At 38.0% G+C, this 18,657-nt stretch overlaps 2 protein-coding genes across 3 annotated transcripts; one reads left to right on the forward strand and one right to left on the reverse strand.

Annotated features, from left to right (window-relative positions):
• Positions 1-232: 232 nt before the first annotated feature.
• On the forward strand, positions 233-16,270 carry LOC135608382 (DNA-directed RNA polymerase 1B, mitochondrial-like). Of its 2 annotated transcripts, XM_065101201.1 has the most exons (19): positions 233-1,376; positions 3,840-4,052; positions 4,130-4,263; positions 4,347-4,410; positions 4,507-4,565; positions 4,989-5,106; positions 5,757-5,870; positions 6,004-6,135; positions 6,231-6,647; positions 8,366-8,416; positions 11,747-11,817; positions 13,381-13,465; positions 13,769-13,921; positions 14,041-14,115; positions 14,664-14,753; positions 14,842-14,889; positions 15,021-15,135; positions 15,211-15,314; positions 15,557-16,270. In XM_065101201.1, exons 1-19 carry the CDS (start codon positions 546-548, stop codon positions 15,665-15,667), a joined length of 2,985 nt encoding a protein of 994 aa, XP_064957273.1. In that variant the 5' UTR covers positions 233-545; the 3' UTR covers positions 15,668-16,270. The 2 variants fall into 2 exon arrangements, with proteins under 2 accessions (XP_064957273.1, XP_064957274.1); XM_065101202.1 differs by lacking the exon at positions 14,664-14,753.
• A 730-nt stretch (positions 16,271-17,000) lies between these two features.
• Positions 17,001-18,568, reverse strand: LOC135608389 (zinc finger protein CO3-like). The gene is made up of 2 exons (XM_065101215.1): positions 17,928-18,568; positions 17,001-17,436 (listed from the first exon to the last, which is right to left on the reverse strand). Exons 1-2 carry the CDS (start codon positions 18,492-18,494, stop codon positions 17,095-17,097), a joined length of 909 nt encoding a protein of 302 aa, XP_064957287.1. The 5' UTR covers positions 18,495-18,568; the 3' UTR covers positions 17,001-17,094.
• Between the last annotated feature and the right edge of the window lie 89 nt (positions 18,569-18,657).

Here is an 18,657-nt window from a genome sequence, read left to right on the forward strand (position 1 = left end):
GGATACTAATAATAGTTAATTATATAAGATTATATATATATATATATATATATATATATATATATATATATATATATATATATATATATATAAAGGTAAATATGATATTTAAAAAATGTAGAAGGATGTATCTGTAAAACAATAAAACAAAAAGGTTATTTTATAATAAAAAGAAAAAAGAAAAAGGAAAAAAAAATCTCCTCCACGGACGAAGTAATAAGAGGGGGAGGGCGAGGGTTCTAGCGAAGGGTTTTGGTCTCGCTAAAGGCGGCGCCTCCACTTCGACCTCCCTCGCTGCCTTCCCAGCCCTAACATTTCTGCTCCTCCTCCGGTCGAACCACATGAGTTCTTCTCTTTATTCACCCTCTCGTCGTCGCCCTCGCCCCACGCCAAGGACTCCTCTTTCTTCCCACCCGGAACCCAGCTTCTGATGTGTAGTGGCGCCGCCTTCTTCCTTCCAACCCTTAGATCCGTACGTATAACTTCTCCAGTCCCCTAAGTATCTGTTCGATCCCGACCGTAGTCTGTCTTTCCGCAGCAGTGAAATGTGGCGGAACATCGCAAGGACGGCGTCCTCTGCCTCCCGGAACCTCAGACTCTCCAGCAACCGCCCGTCGCCACTCCCTGCAACAACCGGCTTTCTTAGTTGTTTTCAAGATTCAATCTGGTGCGAGAAAAGTAGGATCTTGGACCCGGCGACGCCGCCCCTTGTTACTAGGCTCTTCGATGCTGGATTTTGGCAAAAGGGAGAGTCCTTGCCAAAAACATTAGGACACGTGAATTCGTCGATTATGGAGGTTTCTAGGGTCCCAAGAAATTCCAGGAGCTTTGCCAGCGTTGCGGAAGCTGTCTCTTCAACTGATGCGGATGAAGATACGTCGACGATTGAGGAGATGCAACGCTTGCTGGAGTTGAGTGCTGAGATTAGTGGAGGCAAGGAAGATAAACGTTTTAATAAGCTTCGGCGGAATCAGCAATTTCCGAAGATAAAGGCTGGAATGAGTGCAGAGAAGTATACTATGCTACGACGAAGACAAATACAGATAGAGACTGAAGCTTGGGAGACGGCGGCAAAGGAGTACAAGGAACTCCTGATGGATATGTGTGAGCGGAAGCTCGCCCCAAACTTGCCCTACATGAAATCCTTGTTCTTGGGCTGGTTTGAGCCATTCAGGGACAAGATAGTTGCAGAGCAGGGACAGTCTATGGCGAAAAATAAATTTTCATATCAGCATTACTTCAGTCAGCTTCCAGCAGAGATGGTGGCAGTGATCACTATGCACAAGCTGGTGAGTCTTCTGATGACAGGCGGTGAATCTGGGGGTGTTCGTGTAGTTCAAGCTGTATGCCAAGTTGGTGAGGCTATAGAGCAGGAGGTGTGTCTCTCCCTTGTGATATTAATATTTTTAATTTTCAGCAAATGTTCCTGGTATGGTCATTGCTTGGCGAACTATGATGCGGTCCTCATTTTTCTTATGTTATTGAAATAAACTTAACAAACAGATGGCTGATTGACAAGATTCTGTATCTGCTATCTTTGGTGCTTGGAAATCACAGGCTTATTGCCCTTTCCGTATCTGCTTTGGTTTGATTTCCTGCTTCCTGTTACTTGGATGACCGCGCTTTATCTGTTATTATCTTGCCTCGTATCTGGTATATGAAACATCGACCTGATTTCTGTAACAAGTGCAATTATACTATAATGGAGTTCTGTGGCAATAAAGTCTCGAACATTCATACAGAGTTGTTAATTGTTGCATCTCATAGCTCATGCATATTGAGCTTTGCCATTAGTGAGAGAACATTTTCTGACTTTAATATGACTTTATTAGTAATTGTTATCACAAATAGGCGACCTAAGTGAATTTGATGATGTAGACTTGTCATTGAGAATATTAGGATGAAGACTATCATAGAGAATTGAGTACAGATGTTCATTGGTCTTTAGTTTAATGCAGCATTAATTCATATAAATTCCAATAAATTCGAGTTCTACATAAAATGTTACACATTTATGAGGAGCCTCAGGAGGCATGAATTAACTTGAAGAATATTATTGTGGTGTTAAAGTATTTGTTTGTGGGATCAGGAGATTCTGAATTGATTAAATGAATTTGAATTTAAGAACAGCTGAGTTAATGTTGTTGACTTGCAGATGATTTTAGCTGTTGGTATAGTTGTTTGATCATGTCAACTTTGCTTAGTTCCTAGTCGAGTCCAATTGGTTTCTATTTCATTTCCAGCTGATCATATTGTTCTTGGTTGATTTCTGGTCATTTTGGAATAACGTGGTCGTATGACCAAAATTGGTCAATCTAAACCTATTTCTGTCCTATATCCTATGATTGACCCGAACTTGATCTTAATCAATGCTAACTTTTCACCCATTTATATCAGCCATTGGAAGTTCACTATGAAGAGCAAAAATTAAAACCACAAATATCTCGGGATCAGGTACTCATACTTATGATTCTTGAAGCTATTAGGAATGAAAATTTGCTAGTATCTATTGGGAATTTGGTACTTTCTAAAACTAGCACACCAAGAATAAAATGTTGCACCACCTTAATCTGGGCTTTGTCGCATGGTGCATGACGCAAGCCTAGTAGCTTCAGCATTAAGGACCACCAAAGTTATAGCTGTTGGGTTTTGAATATCCATTAAAACTATTTTGGAGCAAGTTTGGAATTGATGTCTAGTTCCAACAGGTCAATGGTTATTCCTAAAATGGAATTTGGTATATGTCATGTGTGTTCTACTTATACTGATTACTAAACATGTGAATCCACTCCAGTCCTTAAAATAGTCGTATTCCAGGTAAAACTTCAATTCTAGTTTAGTGCTGCTCAATCTCCTGCTTCTACTTCAAGCTATCGCTTTGCACCAATATCAAATAATCAGGGAAGGTGTATTAAAATGTCATGGGCAGTGAAGTAATCATTTTTAAATCATTTAAATATCAAGAACAAGGGTTTGCATATCGTTGGCACAGGGTCTCATGAAGTTGTCATCGTGATGATATCTGTGTGCCCACTGCACTTGTGGACACTTCAAAAAAAAGGCTTAGCTGCAGTCTACAATATATGGCACTTGTATCTCAGTATTTATCATGGCTTGGCATGATGTGACACGCGACATCTTGTGCTAGCTAAAAGTTGATTCCTTTGTCAAGAAATTGATGTTTATCAACTCATACAACTGTTTGGAAACTAAAATTCTCTTAAGGTTTAAACTTTAATAAGGGTCCTGCTGTATCTTCATGCAGTTTCCACTTCATTATCAGAGTTAGTTATCTTGCAGTGATGATGCTTTCCTATTCTGGAGTTTGGAACTTTCTGTCTTTTCTTTTTTTAATATGAGCTTCTCATTTTATTCTCATTCTTCGATGGCTATTACTTTAGTAGTAATTTTATGAGTGCTTATTGAATTTTCAATTAAAGCAGTTGAGTTTGGCAAGGAATATCATTTTTTTTGGTAGATCAATTTATTGATATTTAACACTCATAATCAAAATAGTCATATGCTGTTTATGTCATGGGTCTTCATGGTGAACTGGGAACTTCCTTAGTGGCATAACAGCTCGATAGTTTTAACTATCAGTTATAATTTGCTTATTTCTAGGATTCCTCATTTGCACTGTTGTAGGTTCTCAAATGTTGATTTCACTACTTCAATATTGTGTATTTGTATCTTTTTTGAATTTTATATATTCCAAACTATACGTCAGTGATACTCCAGTAAGCTTGTTTTGTTGTTGTTTATATATATGCAGTTGTTTCTCCTGATTAAAATATATTAATCTATTTTTTAGTTATAACTTTTTTTCTGGCTTGAATTAGGCTAGAATTCATAGGTTTCTGGAGAAGACAAGAAAAAAGACTTCTAAAGATCAGACAAGTGATGAAGTGGAAGGTGGTGCTGTGACCAAAGAGGAACAAATTCTGAGGAAGAAGGTTACAGATTTGATGAAGAAGCAAAAGGTTCAACAAGTAAGGAAGATAGTGAGGGGGCAAGATGTTTCCAAACCATGGGGTCAAGACGCTCAGGTCAAGGTATAACCTTTTTTAACTTGTAAAGTTGGGTATTTTTTATTTTTATATTTTTTTAGTATTTGAAATAATTTTGTTAGGTTGGGAGTCGCTTGATCGAGCTGTTCATGGAGACAGCTTTTATACAACCTCCTGTTAGCCAGTTAGCAGATGGTCCTCCAGATATTCGGCCTGCATTTAGACGCGTGATTAGAATTGTTTCAAGCGAACAACTGTAAGATTCTTATTTTATTCTTTTGTTTAATATGTTCAGGATCCTTCATTTTGCATAAGCTGATAATAATATTTTGTTAACAGGAAGACTAAGCGTTATGGTATTATTGAATGTGATCCATTAGTTCGTCAAGGGCTAGATAGGACTGTGCGTTCAACACTTTTGAAAATTTTGTCTTATTTCAATTTATATTCTTTCGATGGCTTTTTAACATATGGGTCTTTGTAAATTGTTCTTTTGCAGGCAAGACACATGGTTATTCCTTATATGCCAATGTTGATGCCTCCACTAAATTGGAAAGGGTATATATTATCCTGAATTGGACTTCTAAAATTGATCAACACCATCCTTTACTGTTCTTTAACTTTAAGCTTTAGATCTATTAAATAGAATTGCTCCATGATAATTCTGACATGATAATTCTGACAATTATTCTGGTGTCTACTTAGTAAAATATTTGCTGATGTGTCTTAGACGTATGAGGCCTTTAAACTGCTAGGTGTTGTCCAATGTTGCCTTTTGACTTTTATGTGTGACACAGTGTCTAAAATTACCATCAATTATCTGCCTTATCCAAATGAGCTGGTTTCAGTGCAGCAATACTTGACTAAATGACTAGTCATTTTGTTAGTCACGCTTCCTATTTGACTAAATGTATTTTCATCTTTTACCAAAAAGATGAATTTTCCATTGTCTTTAATGCCAAGTCTTGGTTTTTTTTATAGATATGACAGAGGAGCACATTTAATTTTACCATCTTATATAATGCGAATACATGGAGCAAGACAGCAAAGGGAGGCTCTTAAAAGGGCTCCAAACAAGCAGATGCAAGCTGTTTTTCAGGTTTGTCAATCGGTGATCTGTTGATCTTGAACATTGATGTCATAGAGTTTAAGAAAGCAGTTCTTTTACTGTCAATCGGTGATCTGTTGATCTTGAACATTGATGTCATACAGTCATAGAGCTTAAGAAAGCAGTTCTTTTACCGGCTCTTCTTCATCAATTTGCTGTCTCTTTGAACATTTTTAAATTTCTGGTTGATTTGATCTAATAATTGATCTTCTTGATTGGTTAGTTTTTATTGCAAATATATTTTGTTGGTTTCTCTGAGAATTGATTCTCTCAGATGATTAGTTTTTCATGGATATTTTTTGTATGATATGAATATTCATCATCCTAGGAACTTTTTTTCCTTTGAAGTTGCTGAATCCAATAAATCACTCTGTCATTTCTGACCATTTTCTTCTTTTCTTATTATCATCTGACTTCGATAAGCGGCATTGCAGTATAGGGATGTGCTTGCCCTTGTTCTGGTTCTTATACATTTGCTGTTTGCAGAAAGCCTGATACACACACCATGCTATACCTAGTTGTTGGCGGTTTTTGATTTGATTTTTTTCTTTCTTTCTGTAGAATGGGATCTTCTGTTTATGACCTTGAACTACTATGATGTTTCATAAACTCTGCCAATGCATTAAACGTACACTTTCCAGGCTCTGGATACACTAGGCTGTACCAAATGGAGGGTTAACAAAAGGGTGCTCAGTATTGTAGACAGAATATGGTCCAGTGGAGGACGTCTTGCTGATTTGGTTGATCGTGAAGATGTGAGTTTATCTCTTGTCTAAGAAGCCTGGATTGTTGGTTCCTGAATTGTGCTACATTTATGTATTTGGTTAATTGTATGTGACAAAAAAAGGTCATTGCCTCTCTTATTCTGTTGAAGTGTTTTTCACCCAGATCCCTCTCCCTGAGAAACCAGACACAGAAGATGAGTCTGAACTTCGGAAGTGGAAGTGGAAGATGAGATCGGTGAAGAAGGAAAATAGTGAAAGACATTCTCGACGTTGCGATGTGGAACTAAAACTTGCTGTAAGAAGTTTTTACCATTGTATTAGTCATACATATTGTAGTTTATTAACTTTTATGACAAAAGTTTGATGTCATCTGTCATTATTGGAGAGCAGGTAGCTAGGAAAATGAAAGATGAGGAGGGATTCTACTATCCTCACAATCTGGACTTTAGGGGACGTGCTTATCCCATGCACCCCTATCTAAACCATCTTGGTTCTGATTTATGTCGAGGAATTCTTGAATTTGCAGAGGGACGACCACTGATGAAATCTGGCTTGCGTTGGTTAAAGATTCACCTTGCAAATTTGTATGCTGGTGGAGTGGACAAGTTGTCATATGATGGCCGATTAGCATTTACCGAGAATCATGTGGAGGATATATTCGATTCTGCAGATAGACCCCTTGAAGGTAGACGTTGGTGGCTAGGGGCTGAAGATCCCTTTCAGTGCTTGGCAGTTTGCATCAATCTTGCTGAGGCATTACGGAGCTCTTCACCAGAAACTACAATTTCGCACATACCTGTGCATCAGGTGAGTTGAAAGTTATCATTTCAGTTCCCTTTGCATTTGAAGTTTGTGTTAATCAGATGATGATGATCCAACTTAATTCTACTAGTTCTCATTGCCCTATTTTTCAGTTGTCTGAGGTAGGATGCCATTTGGTCATAAGTGAGTTATACTTATATGAGCTATATTAACTGTTGAACATTAGCTACTTGAATGTTGCGGTGCCTGATCACTTGGGCAGTGAACAGAACTCCAATGTCCAAGGCTATATTGTTGGCTTATTTTAAATGATCATATTTCACATTGCTGTTGGCTTATTTTAAATGATTTCCAAAATTTGTTCCATAATTTGTACAAATCTAAATTGTTTAGCTTTATATCGTCCAGATCAAAGATTTGAGCAAACAAAATAAGTTAATAAAGAAAGAAAAAGGAAGGGGGATTAGACTATACACTGTTGCAGTCTTGCTGATATTCTTGGTCGCTTGGAACCAGTTGTGCTCACTTCTCCTTTCTTGTTCTTAATGAAGCCCAATCTGTGTAAAATTGGCTGGTTCTTTGTTACTGTATGATGCTGTCTAAACCAGCTGGGCTACATATTGGCCCTCTTTGGATCGATACATAATGATGGGCTATCTCACAATATTTGACTCTGGTCTGCACAATATTTTTGATGAACTATGAACAAGAAGGTTGTGAGAAGGCTGAACATTTGGAAGCCTGTAAACATTGGCATGGATCAAAATGTTTGCCATTGTGATATGGCAATTAGATGTTTCACATTCTCTAGCTTTGATTGATGTATTTAGGTATTGGTTAAACAAAAAGTTACAATATCAGGGTGTCCAACATCAGATTCTGGTTATATGTTAGAATGTGATCCTTTTTTTATCAAACCTTTTGTTAATTAAAAGAAAAAACATGCTTTAAATTGTAAATAGTAAAAAATATTTCATGTTTATCTCTGTGAAAAGAGTAGCACACTTTTGCTAGCTCAAATAAAGAAAGAGGCTTTTTCTAAGAAAAATGGCACTTTCAGAAAACAATTTTTCTAATAGAAAACTTGTGATAATGTTTTAATGTCTTACAAAGACTGATTAGTCATAATGAACAAATTTTATTGCTTGTTGAATTGCACCTCAAGGTGATGCTTCATTTTGTGCCAGCTACGATAACAGCATGTCATAGGTGGTGCATGTAATCATAATATCATGGTGGTCAGGCAGCTTGCTTAAGTTTTCTTTTTTGATTAAAAGTAAATTGGCACAGGCCTTTTGGTCATTTGGTAAGAGAGGTTGCAATGGTTTCATGAAATGAGAAGCATAATTCTTAGTTTGTAGAGAAGACTAAGAAAGGTTCAACATCATATTCACACTACAATTCTCAGAGTTGGTTATAATGATATACTTTGTGAGCTGTATGTGGATAAAAAAGTATGTAAATAAGAGAAACAAGCTAATTATAGCCAATAATATATATCAAGCATGTCAGTTGAGAATTGAGATTGGCTTGCATCGATGTTGTTGGATTTTGATAAAATTCTGATTTCACATGGAGAGAATTCATGTGTCAAGTGTCAACTACAATGTATGTCTCCACTTCTTCAATGATTTTGGTTTTTCTTTATGAACTTGAAATTAGTAATCCTGGAAATTAGTTGTTTAGTAATATATTCGTAGCTCTTGTATATGTTGAATATGATGTGTACAGAAGATTGGTGATTGGACTTTTTTTTTCCATAGGATGGATCGTGTAATGGTCTGCAACACTATGCTGCTTTGGGAAGAGACAAGGTACAATTTTTTCTTTCGTATCGGCTAGTCATGATGAATTACATTGTTGTATAATATTTTGCTGGTGAAATGATTGATTTTAACAGAGTGAACAATCAAAATGCAAGAACATGATGTTGTCAATATGGAGAGTACATATATGATACATCTATATACCTTTTAATATTGTTTCAACTATCATTTAACTGTCAAACATTACTAAATAAAATATCACCTGAAAGTTAAATACATTGTTTCAGGATATCTTGATTTTAACTTTTTATATTTCAAGATTTTTTTATTTTATTGAATAAAGGATATTTGAGTAGTTTTAAATTACAAGTTATATCTGCATTGGCTGCAACTAATTGGTTTTTGTCTTTAGATTTTCTTTACGGAAAGTTTCATTTTGAATCCTCCATAATTGGCCCTTGTCTCACCCCACAGCACCCTCCTCTTGCCACTTGCACCCTCCTCTCTCTCTCTCTCTCTCTCTCTCTCTCTCTACACCAAGGATTTTAATTTCGAATTATATCGCCCATACTTGGTGGTACGTATCGGTCCGCTAGTAGACCGATGTGCGGATCGCCTGCTATCGGGCGGTACCGTCGTTGGGGCTGTTACCATCGGAAATCGATCGATAACGATCGATTTCGACTGTCGCTGCTCGTTACTGGGTGGTATTAGTCAAGGGAGAAGGAAGAAGAGAAGAATAAGGAGAACTTGAAGATTTGACGTCGCTCTCCCTTGACGATCCCGATCCGTCGTCTCCCTCCCTCGTTGGACGCCGCATATGAGATGTTGCCTCCTCCTTGTCTGAGGCGACGAGGCCTCGTCGTTGTCGTCGACTTCTCATCCGCGCGGGGAGAAGAAGCTTCGGCGACGTCGCTGAGGCTTTGCGGGGAGAATGCTTGATTTCTTCTCCCCGCGTGGGAGAGGAAACCTCGAGCGTAGGGAGAAGAAACTAGAGAAGAAACCTCTTCTCCTCGGTTTCTTCTCCCTGTGTGGGGAGAAGAAATGAGGCGATGTCACCTCGATGCCATTGCCCTTTTTGATTATTTTTTAACATTTTTTTATTTTATATATATATATATATATATATATATATATATATTGATTCTTCTCCCCGCGTGGGGAGAAGAAACGAGACGACATCGCCTTTTTTATATATATATCTTGAATGATACACCGAAGCATACCGTTCGGTACGCTCGTATCGTACTATACTACGTTGAGATTGAAACTCTGGTACGATACGAAATTATAATCCTTGCTCTCTACTATGTCTCCATTGGACATCCTCCTTCTCATTCGCCACTCACACTGTTTCCCCCTTGTCTCTCTCTTGATGCTTCTCTCTAAGAGTCATCGCTTGTCCCCTGCCAAGCCTCCCCGATACCCCCCTCGTGTTGCTTGCACTCTCTCTCTATCTCTCTTCTCTCTCAATGTCTCTCTCCCTCTCCCTCTTTCTTCTCCTCCCTACCTCTCCCTTTGTGCTTCTCCCCCAATAGCCCCTCCTTGACACAGTTCCATCTGACCACCTCTTTAATTTGGTAGTAATGCTAATTATTTTTAATAATAGTTAATTTTTGTTAATAATAAGTTAATAACTTATGAATTGTTTAAAGGATTGAATTTGTCATTGCTAAAATTGTCATTGCAGTTTTAGGATCTTAAATCAAACTCATGGCAAATATAGTTTTAGGATTGTTATTCTTGTTGTTAGATTTGGACAATGTGGTACTTTATAGATGATTAAATAATTTTATTTGATGTTTTAGTGGTGATATTATTGAATATGAAATAATATGGAACTAAGGTATTGTTTAATTTTTATTTTAATGATTGTTTTCTCCTTATTTAATTTTTACTTAATTTTTATATTGACGAGTGCTTAGCTTCGTTTGGATGAGCACTTAGCATCTTGAGTGTTTTGGAACCCTAACTTCTTTTAGCATCTAGCGCCTTAGACAACATTGATTAAAATGGAAAGCACCAAATGAATTAGGATAAATGAGGGGAGATGATTGGTTGAGGTGGAATGAAGTAGGGGACATTTAATTTCTTTAGAAACTTACCAATGGTCAAAAGCAAGTATATTCTTGTATGTTTTCCTCGTAGTGGACATTATTAGGTTGAAAAATGAGGGTAGATGTTATTTTGGAAGGCATGAATAGTAATGTCACAATGTGGAGATTTTGGAATGAAATCCCTCATTTTTGTTGCTTCCAGCTTTATATTCTGTTCTTTCTTGATTTATTAAAATAAGATGTCAAGAATATCTGGATCTTTTTTGTGATCGGAGCAATGTGTTTTAGCATCAATTAAACAAAATTTACTGCATATATGAAACTATAGACAATCTAAGCTTATTGTACCTCTGATATGACACATGCAAGGTGCAGCATGATTCTTTGGCTTGCCATGCCACATGCTAGATTTTTTTCTGATTTATGAGGAATTTATTTTGTCACCATTTTGTCACGGACTTAGCTGGTTTTGCCTAAGTTGTGCGGCACCCTTGTATGTCCGTCCGCAAAGGTCAGCCTCCCCGAAACCTCCCTTGGTCTCTTATGACCCACAAAAGAGAAAACGGGTTAGAGAAAACACCTCACTCGGGATCCACAAGTAAACATTTCCGAAAACACTTCATAGACAATGCAAATTACAAACAGACTTTACAAGCTCAGAACAGTTGCATAACAAAGGGTCAAAATGGTCCATTATAGACCGAAAATCTCTCACACGTGTCCACATGACACAACCTTTATTTACAAGCCTAAAGCAGCCACTAAACCCAATTAAAATGAGACTATTAAGCCTTCGGCCGTCCCTCTATATACTGTGCAAAGCATGAACAAACAGAAAGACATGGACATACACAAGTATTACTTCAAACAGCCTGTTTAGAACTTTGTCCATGACAATTTGTCAACATAAGGTGCCTCGCTTTGTTGATTTTACTAGGTTATGATTGCTGAACTTTATTTCTTACTTTGTTGTGGTCTTACTTGTTGAAGACTTTTGTATGCTCGCCTTTCGTTTTTCCTTCTCTTATTGGTCATGAAGTTCTTTCTCGGTACATTCTTAATTTTTTCATCTCTTCCTTTCAGCAAAAATTTTCCACATTGAGGGAAAGAAGAAGAAAGATAACCTATCAGGGGCAGTCATATATCTTGTCAATCTAATAATGCTATTACGATTATATTTATTTAACTAATAGTGTCTGCATGTGTTTCTTTCATTGGAGATATGGTTTGCTTTCTCTTTATATAAATTAGCACACAAAATTGTTATGTGTAAATCTCTAAAAGAAATTAACTTATGTTCATTGAACTTTTGTATATTCAGTTGGGAGCCATCGCAGTAAACTTAGTTGCAGGAGATAAGCCTGCAGATGTTTACTCAGGAATAGCTGCTAGGTATGCTTTCATATTTCATTTTCTAGTTTGCTGAAATTGCACTTCATGTGTTTGATCTTAATCCGATGTATTGTCAAACATTTGGCTTATGATTTTTCACTTGTTGCTCAAGTTTAACGTTTGTCCAATGCCACTCTTATGAATCACAATAAATTTGTCAGCTAGTCAGGTGCCATGGAACCTCATGTCAGATATCACTAGAAAGATGATCCTTTACGAGTGAAAATCTGTAGGACTTTAAGATTCTTTTTGAAGCAATTTTATTGAGTAGGAAACTCACTGGACACTTATTGTATTTATGCTAGTGATTGCTACATACATGTCTTTGATCATATGAATATAATTACTAGAAACTCCTTTATTTTCATAAATCCACGATTGTCATACCTTAGGTACTGCCTTAAATTTCCCCCTTCATCGACTTTTTGATTTTGTCTTTATTTCTTCATTAATTCTTCAACAGGTAAACAACTTTTTTGGTTTATCTTTTTTGGCTTAAAGGTTAATGAATTTGCAGAAATACCCATTGCACAACAAATTCTCCAATCATTGTATATTGTTTCAGTTTCCAAAATGTCTGTCTCAGCTGCATTATTTATTTGATACCAAGGATAAAGGTTGGACAAAAAAATCATTATGTTGGAGTGTTTATTGTTAGGAGTGTTGTCAAGTGTCAATGGTGCCTCAAAAGTATGCAGGTGGTTCAGCATCTGATGCAGCTAAAATTCTGTAGATTTGATTTAGTAATACTTCACATAGTAGGATATTTTTCAAGCATTTCAGACATCTTATGACATGAGAAAACAGATGTAGTTGAACAATGTGTTCCTCTTGCTTCGATGCCAGCTGGTAATTGAAGAGGAAAAAAGTTACCTATTAATTATTATGTGTTAGTCTTAATAGCAATAAACGCTGGTGATGATTTTATGCAATTTGGCTGCTTTGTTTGTGCAATTTGTGGTTTCTTGTTGCCTGCTTGGCTGCTGTGCAGGAATAGAGCAACTATATTTATGATGATCTGCATGCGGGTATGCTTAACTGGTCCAGTTCGTTAGATAAAATTGTCACTTATTCTTTCTAGCAAACATGTCTACAAGATTATGTATCACAAAGTCTGGTGATTTTTCTTTGTTGTTGCAATCTGTTGCTTATATCCAAGTTTGTTACTTGATGCAGCAATAACTTGTCATTTTTTTGCCAAACTAATAGTTAAGATAAATACCATTCTATCCTTTAGTTTTTCCTTTTTCTTTTAGTTTATTCTAATTTATTTCATTAAACCGTCTTCTATATTTTGCCAACCTTGTAGTTTTATATATTTCATCTAAGCATCTCTTAGTTCATTCGTTGCAGACTGCTACTGCTTGAACTTTCACATTTTGCTTAAACCTTCTGCACTGAGGCAACTACTATTATGCCTCAGTGTATTTTAAGTGTTACAGGAAATGTTTATCAATTGATGGTTTTATACTTCCATTTTTTCGATTAGTAGCTATTGTACTCTGTTTTACCCCTGAACATGTTTGCAAAAAATCCTTTATGAAATTTGTATGTTTGATGCAGGGTTCTTGACATCATGCGAAGAGATTCACAGAAGGATCCTGCTGAAGACCCAAATGCTTTACTAGCAAGGCTCATAGTTGATCAGGTTTATATCCCAGCTTGCCTATAAAGTGATAGTCCTCTGGTTGGATGGAATATAGACTTCACTGCAAATTCTATTTTATGTTGAAAATCTTGATGGTGTTACACCTGTAAAACATTTCATCGTCAAATTTCTTATTCATAATCAACAAGACTGTTGATGTTGGATCATGACATGTAAAATTTACATAATGGAAACATTATATATGATTAATTGAATGTTTTTTATATGCTTTTATCTCAATTGTGGAACAATGTGATTGAGGTTGAACTCTCCCTGATAGTGATTTTGTTCCTATTTAATAAGGTGGACAGGAAGTTGGTAAAGCAAACTGTCATGACTTCTGTTTATGGCGTCACTTTTATTGGAGCTCGTGAGCAAATAAAAAAAAGACTAAAGGAACGGGGTGTTACCGCTGATGACAGAGAGCTATTTGGTGCTTCAAGTTATGCAGCCAGAGTAAGAAAGAGAACATTGTTATCCCCAGGCTTTGTTTTATACCTCTTTGTAGTTTGAGTTGAATGTACAAGCCTCTTGGAATCTACATTTGGCTAAAGAGTCTATAATCATTTGAACAGACCACTTTGACTGCATTAGAGGAGATGTTTGAAGCTGCACGGAAGATTATGAACTGGCTTGGTGACTGTGCAAAGGTGTGTATTTATTAGTTAATCCCATTGTCTATTCTGCAAATATATTTGTAGGAACTCAAATGGATTCACATGTGATACCTTTTACGACATATAAAGATTAGAGATTCTTCTTGACTAGGAAACTTGAAAATAATAAAGTCATCAGTATGGTAGAGAGGGCAATTGCTGTCATACTGTACTTGTGCTAAGATCGAAAAGCACCACTGTTTCGAATATATGGCAATGTAAAAGATCTTTTAGAGAGTTTCAGCTTAAGTGCAAGCAAATTCATTTGGATATACTTCGTTCTGCCCTTTTTCAGTTAGACTAGCTAAAAATACAAAATCATCCTTATTCAAACATGTATGTTCTTTTTTGAGAAGCATTTTTCTTTCTTGAGACATCCTGGTCCCCAGTTGCAGGTTTCTGATATCTGAAACGAAGTCAAAGATTTGTTTTTTTTCCCTCCTCTCTGGAACATCTGTTATCTCATCGTTTGTGCCTCTAGTTCATTGCAGCCACAGTTTTTATAATAATATGTTAATGAACTAAGTTGGCATGTTCCACAGGTAATTGCTACAGAAAACCATTCTGTTAGGTGGACTACGCCACTTGGACTTCCAGTGGTTCAGCCATATCGTGCATTGGGAAAGCATTTTGTTAGTCAAATTTGAAGCTATTGAACTTGTATCCCACTATTCTTTGTTTGACATCCTCTCTCTAATAACTTTGTAATTTCTTTCCCAGGTTAAGACTTCTCTTCAAGTATTGACCTTACAGAGGGAGACCGATAAGGTCTGGTGCTCTTCTTTTTCATCTTCCTTTCTTTTATGGCTGGAGTTTATATTCCTAACACGAGCAATTTCTGTGATTCAATATCAAGATTTCAGGTGTTCAGCTTTTACCTTCTATTCCCTTTTATGTAGGTGATGGTGAGACGGCAAAGAACAGCATTCCCCCCAAACTTTGTCCACTCCCTTGATGGTTCTCATATGATGATGACTGCAGTCGCCTGCAGAAAAGCAGGATTAATTTTTGCAGGTTCTTATTGTCTTGTAGTATCTGATATTCAAGGAACAGTTGCCTTAAAATCTCATTTTTTTTATTCTATTGCAGGAGTCCATGATTCATACTGGACTCATGCATGTGATGTTGATCAGATGAACAGAATTCTTCGGGAGAAGTTTGTGGAACTCTATGAGAAACCCATATTGGAAAATGTAATACCCTTTTCCCTGTACCATGTCACTAACGTCAACGTGATTCACCCTTCTAGTGCTGATCTTCTAATTCTGCATGTCATGATTCACCCTTGTGATGCGGGGCTGCTTTGTGAAACTTGCAACCAAATGTGAAAATCAAAACACTAATTTCATATTGTTGATCTCTTTAAAGTAACTTCTCTTAATATTCATGTAATTCTTGTCATGGGCGATACTTGACATGACTCTGCATTTTGCAGTTACTGGAGAGTTTTCAAAAAGCCTTCCCTACATTAACTTTCCCAGAACTACCAGAACGGGGAGATTTCAATCTGAAAGACGTATTGGATTCACCATATTTTTTCAACTGACATGATTTTCTGACTACCAGTTCCCTCGACGGCTACTGCACACAAATGTTTTACATGCAAAGTTAATTCTTCTGTTTTGGTGGTGCACTAATCAGATGCAGCTCCCAAGGCGAGCATTGATATCCTCAGTTGGGCTGTAGCAATACTTCCATATAAATGTGGTGGCCGGCAACCCAGTTTGACCAGATGTAATCTCTGTCCCTGGTTTCTGTTCATTGCTCATCATGTTTCTTGTTCAAAATGAAGTTTGTCCAGGGATACAGAGGGCACTATTGAAGTTGAGACTGGAAATAAGCAGTGGCGGCCACCAGGTCAAGACAATAAAATGCTCTTGTTGGTCGAGACAGCCAATCAGTTCCATGTATTTATGTATACATAGATCAAGCATGCCTCAGGAATTAGCGAGTCATTTAGATAATGTAGGGTTCTGGTTCAGACTTAACCAGTGGTTAAAGATCTCTAATCTTGCGGCTTAGTGGATGTCGCGACGAATTGGGATTTTACTTGTTTGCTAGTGTACTTACAGTTTGACAGACTTCCTTTTTTGAACTCTTGGCAAACTCACTATAATACATATTTTTTCAACCACAGGGATTGAATTCACTTGGTGCTGGAAAAAGAGCTGTGTAGTTGTTGAGAAAGTTATGTTCTATAGTTGCAGAAAAAACTAGTGATCAAAAATTAGTTTTGCTCAACTGGACAGAATTGATCGAAAACATTTGCTAATTGTGCTAAAATTGCAATTTTGCCTGGTAATCAGAAAAACATTTCAAAGAGTGATGGTCTCTTTTGTTTTTTGTTCTTTTGGTATCTGTAGATCAAATGTATTGTATTGAGACAAAGTAATATTCTGTGAGGTCTTTGGATTTGCCTAACATCTTAGGAATTCATTTATTTCTTATTTCTCTCGAGGTTGGCTTGCTTTAGTTTTGACACATTTCATGTTACAGGTTTGTATTGTCTTAAATTTCGAACACTAATATTTGAAGTCGAGCATGAAGATTTTGATCCTTTTGTTTTCCGAGGAATATCAGCGCATCGTATTGCGATCGCGATCGATACTTTGGGTTTATTAGGGGGCTTATTCTATCTGTGTTTGGATGCTTCAACGTCTATACAAAGGATTACGTCTATACAAAAAATATATCGAAGAATTCTTTTAGCAAAAATATATCGAAGAATGCTTTTAGCAAAAAAAATATATCTAAGAGTTAGTGTCGAAAATTAAAAAAAAAGAGTTAGTGTCGAAAATTAAAAAATATATCGAACCGAAAATCTAATTGTTGACTCCAACGTGGAAACATATGCATCTCACGAAAGATTCTTACCAAAGTGGGTTAAACATGTGTTCGATCTTAAACACCTGGAAAGTGAGTCATCATCATACAATCTATCCAATGTGGCATCATAGTTTCTTACACAGGTCCTCAAAACGATGGGACGACACCAAACCTTGAATTAGCTAACACAGCAGCAGTGGAGAACATCTGATCCACTTCGAGCTCTACATCCGACTTCTTCGCAAACCGGCCTTTGATTCGTGGCCTCGTTTCAGCATACGCCTTTCTCGATGCATACCTTATGGTCTTCTCAAACCTCCTCGTCTTCCTCTTCTCCCTGTATCTAAGCACTCTGGCTTCTCTGTCCATGAGATTGAGCTGTGGTTGAACTTGAAGAGGATGGTGGCCCGAGAAGAGATCCATGGTTCCTTTGGGCGCTCCGATGGAAGTGTCTGGTACGACACTTGCATCCATGGATGACAAAGAAACCTACATGTAAATTGGAAGAAGAAGAAGAAGAAGTCATCAACCTTTGTAGCGACAACATCTTCTGCAAGAACCTGAAGTGCCCCCTTATAGAACAAAACCATGGAAGGCAGAAGAGATTTAGGAGAATGTGTGTATTCTTGCTGATTACATGATTATTCCTGATTGAAAGGATCTTTATTTCCATTTTAATGATCATATCATTACCATCAAAGTCATAAGAACAGAGACACATAATGGAAGTAAAAAATCTGAGAAAAATCATTAGAATAGTTAGAAAAGAAGGAGAAAAAAGCACAAATTTTCAGCAGTAAAAATCCCATTAAAAAATGGTCTTCAGAAAATAATTAGAGCCAAATAGTTTCCCATCAGATTTAGCTCTTTAAATCTGAAAGTTTGAGACAGTAAGCAACACATAATTAGAGCCAAATAGTTTCCCATCAGAAGAACGGAATGATACCAATATGATCTTTAGGATGAAATCAACAACTCACTCTGTGGCTGAGGGAAGAAGAGTAGTTGAATCCATTGGAGGCATCAAACTCCATCTGCAAGCTATGCTGATGCTGCTCATTTGGCACCAAATGGTCCCTCTCCTCGCTCTTCCCATGGCTGAACTGCTGCGCCTCCTGCAGCAGCTGCTGCTGATCGCTGCCACACTCATTCTCACTGGAATCGTACTCGACAAGGTCCAAAAACTCGTCGGCCTCCTCGGCGAACGACAGCCCCCCGGCGCCCTCGCTGCCGCCCTTCACAGCATCAAACAGCAGCCAGGCGGCAGCCTCCTCGTCGCCGTCCTTCTCGCCCGCGCCCGACGGGACGCCGACGTGGTAGGCAGCGCTGAGACCGGGCCTGACGACGAGGCCGCCGCCGGCCAGGTCGGGGAGGAGGGGGACGCGGTGGTGGCGGCGCGCGAGCAGGTTGGCTGAGTGGATGCTTGCGTCGCAGGCGGCGCACAGCGCCGCGGCGTCGGCGCGGCAGTACACCGTGCACGGGGCAGACCGGCACGACTCGCAGGTCCGCGGCGCCGCCCAACCCGAGCTCTCCTCCACCTTCAGCATGTCACGCAAGAATCCGAGCTGCTGGTCTACGACGGGATCGACTCCTCCCTTCTCGTTCGCTTGTGCGATTTCCGGAATCAGGTTGCAGTTCTTGTCTTAACTCGGGATTGAGAGAATCCAGTGGATGACACGTGGGAGGATGTTAGCGGCTGAGAGGGCCCGG

Source organism: Musa acuminata, chromosome BXJ2-3 (assembly GCF_036884655.1).
Source record: "Musa acuminata AAA Group cultivar baxijiao chromosome BXJ2-3, Cavendish_Baxijiao_AAA, whole genome shotgun sequence".
In the NCBI taxonomy this organism is placed as follows: domain Eukaryota; kingdom Viridiplantae; phylum Streptophyta; class Magnoliopsida; order Zingiberales; family Musaceae; genus Musa; species Musa acuminata.

What these genes read in the sequence shown, in the direction of transcription:
- LOC135608382 (XM_065101201.1), top strand. Translation starts at nt 546, where the DNA reads ATGTGGCGGAACATCGCAAGGACGGCGTCCTCTGCCTCCCGGAACCTC. An exon ending in GTGAGGCTATAGAGCAGGAG is followed by an intron (nt 1,377 to 3,839) that starts GTGTGTCTCTCC and finishes GGCTTGAATTAG; the next exon opens with GCTAGAATTCATAGGTTTCT. An exon ending in CCTCCACTAAATTGGAAAGG is followed by an intron (nt 4,566 to 4,988) that starts GTATATATTATC and finishes TTTTTTTTATAG; the next exon opens with ATATGACAGAGGAGCACATT.
- LOC135608389 (XM_065101215.1), bottom strand. Translation starts at nt 18,494, where the DNA reads ATGCTGAAGGTGGAGGAGAGCTCGGGTTGGGCGGCGCCGCGGACCTGC. An exon ending in CTTCTTCCCTCAGCCACAGA is followed by an intron (nt 17,437 to 17,927) that starts GTGAGTTGTTGA and finishes ATTTACATGTAG; the next exon opens with GTTTCTTTGTCATCCATGGA.